This window comes from Mastigoproctus giganteus, chromosome 2 (genome assembly GCF_048544385.1).
Source record: "Mastigoproctus giganteus isolate SK-2022 chromosome 2, ASM4854438v1, whole genome shotgun sequence".
In the NCBI taxonomy this organism is placed as follows: domain Eukaryota; kingdom Metazoa; phylum Arthropoda; class Arachnida; order Uropygi; family Thelyphonidae; genus Mastigoproctus; species Mastigoproctus giganteus.
The window spans coordinates 192,151,661-192,159,125 of NC_143576.1; the positions used below are offsets into that span (position 1 = coordinate 192,151,661).

The following is a 7,465-nucleotide window of genomic DNA, read 5'->3' on the forward strand; positions in this document are numbered from 1 at the left end:
TGCATCCCATGCATTTTTCTTCTGCCACGAGTCTAATTAGTTCTTCTGACATCCATTTCAGCCTAAACCTTGAACAATATTTCTTAATCGGTATGAAAAGCCTAGTAGCTTCCATGATTAATTCCTTGAATGCTTCCCACTTAGAATTTGTTGTTGGTAGCATCATCAGTTGGTCCCACTCTACAGAATTTAAAAACTGTCTAAGACCACTGTAGTCACCTTTATGGAAGCAAAACCCTTATCTTTACCACTGATGGTAATTATATCTTTAAGTAAATCCCACTGTGATCACTTTCACCCAGTGAAATTTTTTTTTTTTTTTTTTTTTTGGCTGATGCTACATAAGCTCATATGCTTTTGCTTCCTTGCATCACATGCTTCTACAACTTTGTGTGAGTGAATAATTTATGGTTCATTAGACTAACAGCTGAGTGTGCATTAATTTTGTAATTTGCATTCTGATTCTCATTGGTGAAACAGTCTTTAATGAAGTCACAGATTGTTTGAATGATTATTTTAATGTAAACCAGTAATATATGTTGAGCATGAAATTGCATGTGAATTACCAGCAGCATGATTAATTAATTTGTCTTGAAATTAATTTGTATGGGTTGTCATTTTATTTATTGTAATGTAAGAAGGCTAAATGAGTAACTGGAACCAGTGCATTAAGAAACAGGGCAAAACCTACAGTTCAAAGTATGTTTTATCATTTTATTCAATTATTCACTCAGCAATTCTAAGTTGTAAGATATTTAGGCATTGATAGAAAGATACAACATAATCATTGCACAGTTTGCAGCACTGATTACGTTGTATCAGTGCTTGCAAATTTACCAAAATGGCCCTACTATTTAGACTTATCTAGATAATAGTGCCATTTTGGTAAATTTGCATTGTTTTTCTACATGCCTTTGCACACAGAAAACAAATCAATTTTCACTGTTATCCAACTTTCCAGTTGCTGCCCTTTTGATTTGATTTGAATGCTGCGTGTGCAGACCTGGTGTGTTCTCTCTGATCAGACAGTACTTGTATTCCTTTAGCAGTTGCCAGTAAAATTCTTGTATTTACCACATACTGTGCCTTGTTTTACCTTACTTTTGGAGCATCTCTTATACTTCTTATTTCACTTATACTTCACTTTGATCTAGAAATGGTTCAGATTACCCTAATCCAAGAGAGAGAGAGAGAGAGAGAGAGAGAGAACAAAGCAAGATTAAAAATCAGTATTGATCCCAACCTGTTTAGTAGAATAAGGTGAATTGGTCAGATAAAAGTTCCCATGTCGGAAATTTTAAAAACATTACTAATACATTCAGATGCCTAGGTCATATTTTTAATGACCATCAGATAGTTTTTGTTGCTATAATAGCTGTAGAAATCTTGTTCTACTCAGCAGAGCAAGCAGTGACTTAAAGGGGTTTCATCTACACAATATATGTGCTTAAGGGAGGTCTAATTTATTTGATATGTAAACATCTTTGGCGGCACTTACTAAATTTCATACTGTAGTAAAATCAATTTGTCATGATTTTGCTACGCAGAAATGGTCTTGATTGATTGTAATTCTTTACGGAAGCAAAACACTTCTCTCTACCCCAATGGTAATTAAATCTTTAAATAAATCCCACATCAGTGATTGCTGCCATCTAGTGAAATTGTTTTTTTTTTTTTTTTTTCTGGGAGGTGAACTGCAAGATTACTCCCATGATCCTTTGTGCGATCTCCTCTCTCAACTCTGTTTTATTATGACAAACAAAAACGGAGTCGGGAGAGGAGATTTCACAAAGGATCATGGGAGGTGATCTTGGATATGCTCAGAGCGGGCATAAACCAGCTGGTGATGGAAAAACGTTTATGATTCAGGGCATACTATATAGGTGGCTTTGGGCTAACGATTGCCACCCACCCACAGCAGAAACCTTTTGGTAACCAGAGAAATGGATATCTCGCAAAATTTAAAGTTAAATAAAGTATTCAAAGCAAAGGATCATGGGAGGTGATCTTGGATGTGCTCAGCTGTCGTGAACCAGCTGGTTGCAAAAAAAAATGTGAGAAAGGCAAAAAGAACGGAGTCAGGAGAGGAGATTGTGCAAAGGATCATGGGAGGTGATCTTGGATGTGCTCAGAGCTGGCATAAACCAGCTGGTTGCAGAAAAACGTTTATGATTTGGGGCATACCACTTAGGTGGCTTTGGGCTAACCATTGCCACCCATGGCAGAAACCTTTTGGTAACCAGAGAAATCGATATCTTGAGGGCAGTGATCTTGGATGTGCTCAGAGCTGGCATAAACCAGCTCTGAGCATACCCAAGATCATTACATTACATACGCTTCAACCTTACCAGTTGTGAAGCACATGTAATGCAGGCGTTACAGTACCTGTCAGTATTACTGAAGTGATTGTATATTTCCATCAAGAGGCAAATCATAAACGTTTTTCTGCAACCAGCTGGGCCAGTCAAGAATATTTGGATCGGTTCACGATTGGGAGATAACAGACTCCAAATTACATGTATGAGTAGAATCTTTTGCGTGTCATTGGCTATTTTCATTAAGTTGCAGAAGTCCTCGTTGGTCAAGGTTTCACGTTTCTTTGCAATTGTGTTGAGCATGGTGAGCTTTAGATCCTCATTCATCTTACTGTTTAGATGATTGACAAAGTTTCGAAAGGGGTCTTTTTCTCGCAGTCACGTTTCAAGGCTATGCAGGTCATTACTGCATGCTTCTTCAGGGCCATCATTGTCTTGACATATCATCTTACATATTTCAATCGTTTTGTGAATGTCCAAGTCCAATTCATACAATTTACAATCTAGTATGAGCTCATCATTGTCGTTGTAGATCTTGATATATTTCATCTCTGACAGTATCTCTGTTTCCTCATTGCGAAATGGAATGTGCAGCATTACCATCTCGTGATTGTGCTCCTTGAGATCCTGAGCAAGTCAGTTTCCATAGCGTATTATGCATGGATACTGTCGTTTCTTGCAGAGCTCGTAGTGCTGCAAGTGTAATTTGCAACAAAGCACAACAGGGTAACATGATAATATGATTGTAGCAATACAAATACTTGTATTTGTATTGCTACAAATGGCTATAATCAAATGGGTAATTAGGCTATTGGCTTGACCTCTTCCAAATATTGATTTGGTAAGGTAGGGTAAGCAGTGGATGTGTGTATCCTATTTATCACTAGCATTGATTTGGTAGAGTAAGTAGTGGTCGTGAGCATGAATTACATCATTCATGATTTCAGTTCTAGCTGTTCAAAATTTAGTAGGTGTCATCAAAGCTGTTTACACATAAAACATCTTTCACCATGTGTACATGGTACATGTGATTTTTTTTTTTTTCACTAATTTCTTCTATTTCTTATATTAAACAAAGAAAATAAGACTAACTTTTGCTTTTAATGTGAATGGTTGTTTGTTTCTTTTTTCAAGAACACTATGTAATGTTGAATGACTATTTTTGACCCATCCTAAGAATGTTATTTGAATTATTTTAATTTTTTTTAGTTATTACACCTCATGTGGGTAGTTCAGAGATAGCAGTGAGAATAAAAATGTCAAAACTGGCTGCTGAAAACATTTTGGCTGTGCTGAGTGGAAATGCTATGGTTACTCCAGTAAAGATGCCATAAAATTACTCAGGAAAGAAAAAATTCCATCCTTGAATGAACCTCTGCAAATTTCGTTGTAGAAATAAACCATAATATAATTTTATTTTAAATATTTTCATAATACTATAACTGCTTTGTTAGTGTAATAAAACTTTCTTATACCATCATACACTAATGTATTTATATAAATTGATTAAGCTAATTTATTATATTATAAAATCATTTTAAATATTATTTCTTGAAAAATTAAAAATGCTGTGTACTACGGTCAGCAGTTTTCAGTCTTGTTGATTTTTCTAAAAAGTGAAATGTATCTAGTCGCCTTGCTTGTATTTACTGTTACCTTTGTATAAACTGTACATATTTTATTTTTTATTTATATTTATTCAAATTATTTGTTTAAAATTTATTGTTAATTGATTCCTCATTTTTCCGTATATTTAGAATTTAAAAATACTCAAAATACATTGAAGTGTTTTAAAGGGGTTTTTGAGAGATTATTATTAAACTGTGTTCTGCTTAGTACAATTTAAATTTGTAGGCTTTTATTAGCATGATAAAGCTATAAAGAAAATGCATCAAGAAACAGAACCTTGGAATATACTCCCGATTACATTACATATTTTTAGCTTTAATGAGCTACTAGTAGCAGACCTTTTCCACCAGCCAACAGCTTTTTTTTTGTAATTAAATTAATGAATATACTAGCGAGTGAGATAATAAAGGTCACTGCTTTTATTTTTTGTGTTAAAATGTAAATTTAATTCATATTATTTTTTTTTTTTTTTTTTTTTTGTATTCTTCTCAGTGCTTGCATAATTTGATAACTTTTTGGCAATTGATAAAATATGGTACATAATATGAGCTGTGGAGTCTGTTATGCATCTATTATTATTTGTGGAAAATTGATGCTTATAGAACTGATTTTTCTTTGCTTTGTAGTATTCAGTATAATTTTGGTACACAATGATACAAATTGTTGTTTCTATGTAATTTGATAAATACATTCTTGTGTATTTTTTGTATTGTTCTTTGTTTCGATATAGACAAGGTTTTTTTTTAAGCACCTTTTAAAAGTTTCTTTAGTCTTCCAAGGATTTGAAAACTATTTTTACAAGTAAAAGTCAGATCCCCCATCTTTATATATGTAATCTGCATTTTAAAGATGGCTTGGTATAAACCAAAAACAATGCATTTAACACTACATAATATTTCAGGACTTTTTAGTGCATTCATTTATAATGATAGAGTATGCAAAACTAAATCAGTGTTTTTTTTTTTTTTTTTTCCATCCTTAAAACTTGTTTGGTTATGTATATTGTTGTTTTAGATACTTTTTATCAAACAGTGAAAGTCATAGAACTGAAATATTGTAGGGTGGTAATAAAATCATTTTTCTCAAAGAATTTAAATGGAAAATTAAATTAAGCAATAAATTTATTCATCTATGTTACAGCGATTTTTTATCATTTATGTAACATCAAGAATTGTACTTTTAATATGTTGCATATGATATAAAAAGTGCATTTAATAATTGCTAAATAATCTGCATTAGTAATGTTTGATTTATGGCCAGTTATTCTTTCTTGCTCTGCATTGAATTTTTCTAAAATATTTGTTTTAAGTGCTCTGTTTGTGATCATTTTTGAACTCCTGGTGGGAGTTTTTTTTTTTTTGTTCCTTGTGTGGCAAGAGTTTACAGTAGTGTTGAGGCATGGGAGGATACACAAAAATTTTATAATGCAAATAAGTTTGTTAAAATTTACTTCTGTTTATTCTAAATTAACTTAAACTAAATATCTCTCCTTTTAAATCATTTCTGTATACAAGTGCTGAACTGATCAGAATTTTTGGCCTTATTTCTGTTTTACCATTTTTCCCTATTGCAAGATGCTATGTGTGTTTGCCATAAATAAGTTTAAAAATTTTTGTATGTATGTTAAAAAATAAAATATTCAGTTGATTTCCCTAGAAATTCAAGTTTGAAATTTGCACATTTCTTTAATTTATTTCACATGGAAGAAACATTCAATTGTTTTCAGCAGCAACTAAATACACTATGAAAACATTTTCATTTTTTTTAACTTCATGGGTTAAAATGAATTAATATATTTTGTAAATTGAATTACATTTCCACATGTTGCTGTATTCAAATTCTAATGATTGTACATGATACATCCTTAATTATTAGTATCATCCTATATTAAATATGAATAAGCATAAAATAATTTTCTGAGTAACAAGTAAATGAAAAAAAAAAATTCTAATTCTGAAATCATTTGGTATTTGTATTTTTAACATTAAAGATTTTAAAAAATTCATTATAAAAATCATGTATAAATGAAATAAAAGCTATTTTAACTTTCCTTAACTTTGGCCAAATTTTTTATCATCGAGCTAGCGCATGTAGCTGATTATTTGCCTTATTTGAACATAAGGCAAATAATCACTGAAAAACTCGTCCATCTATCATTTTTTGCTCTCTTATTGTATAATTTTTTTTTTTATAATGTAAACTTGGTTTCTTATAGTTTTCCAATATTCAAAAGAATGATACCAAACAAGTTGTATACTCAAAATTAATTTAATTTGTTGTAAAAGAAAATAAGCTCTGCTTTTCATGTTTATTAAATTTGCAATTTTATAACCAGCAGTCCTATCACTTTTTTAGTTTCTTATATATGAAACTAAATATATTAATTTTGTTACTAAATTAATGAAATTAAATTTTGGTAAGGAATGGATAATTTGGAGCATAGTTTTCTTTGTATGCATTTTTGTTCAATGAAACAGATTTATTAGATACTAATGGAAACCTATAGTACATTTAATTTCATTTATATAGAGGCAGTATTGTTATTTTGATTGGTTACTACAGACTAGTCCTGCATCGGGTTGGGTGCAATTTCAGTTTTTGAATGTAAATAATTTAATACAATAACAAAAATGAATATATTAAACCATAAAGTAACCGTTTTTTTTTTTTTTTTTTTTTGTTTGTTTCCTAGATAATGTATAATAGTAGTTTTATTTTGTAAATTGAATTACACAGAATACTACTCTACTACTGGTATTATTATAAATTGCATACAGTCATCTAAAAGATTAGTCTTACAGATTTAAAACTTATTTTACTGCCCCCCTCTCTCAATGTGGAGTTACCAGACGTGAAAAGTAGAGAGGAAAAAGGTCTTCCTTTTTCAATTTCTGAATTATCTCTGATTATGATGTTATTATTATAATAGTGCTAATGCCACCATCACCATCATGAGTGCAACAGAATTAGAAACAATTGTGCAAAAAATGAAATCTTTCAGTACAAAACTGAAATAAGAATGTATCATTAAAAGTTTCTTAAAAATTACAGCTTCATAGAACACTAGATTTTTAGAAAATCAAGATACAATTTAAGTGGCTTATGATCATACATACAAAATAGTCTGCATTCTCATTTTTTGCTGTTTATTAAAATCATTTTTACAAGGTATATTTTCATGTCTAGACTACTAGGTATATTTTCATGTCTAGACCCCTTTGAAGTAATAAGTTTATATGGATATACAGATATGATTTAAATTTTTATGGCCCATGGGTCATAACTTAGACCATGATGTGTCAAATCCAATCATAAAGAAAAATAATAGAATATATAATTAAGGAAAAAATAATGAGTATTTAGAGTTTGATATTGGGGTTGAAAATTGGTGGGTGATTCAGGTGGATGTAGACTTCCATTGCAAACACCATTGTAGTTTTGGCTGATTAATAATCTGCATAAATTATACAATATCATCCAGATAGATATGGCAGGTAACATTTTAGGGTATGTTTCATCCA

At 31.0% G+C, this 7,465-nt stretch overlaps 1 protein-coding gene across 1 annotated transcript in view; it reads left to right on the forward strand.

Annotated features, from left to right (window-relative positions):
* LOC150089866 (glyoxylate reductase/hydroxypyruvate reductase-like) overlaps positions 1 to 3,788 on the forward strand; it is a 151,727-nt gene extending 147,939 nt beyond the window's left edge. The window contains exon 9 of the mRNA XM_090368871.1: positions 3,525 to 3,788. Within this exon, the coding sequence (XP_090224997.1) occupies positions 3,525 to 3,649 (125 nt within the window). The 3' untranslated portion in view covers positions 3,650 to 3,788. The remainder of the gene's footprint in view (positions 1 to 3,524) is intronic.
* Positions 3,789 to 7,465: the final 3,677 nt, after the last annotated feature.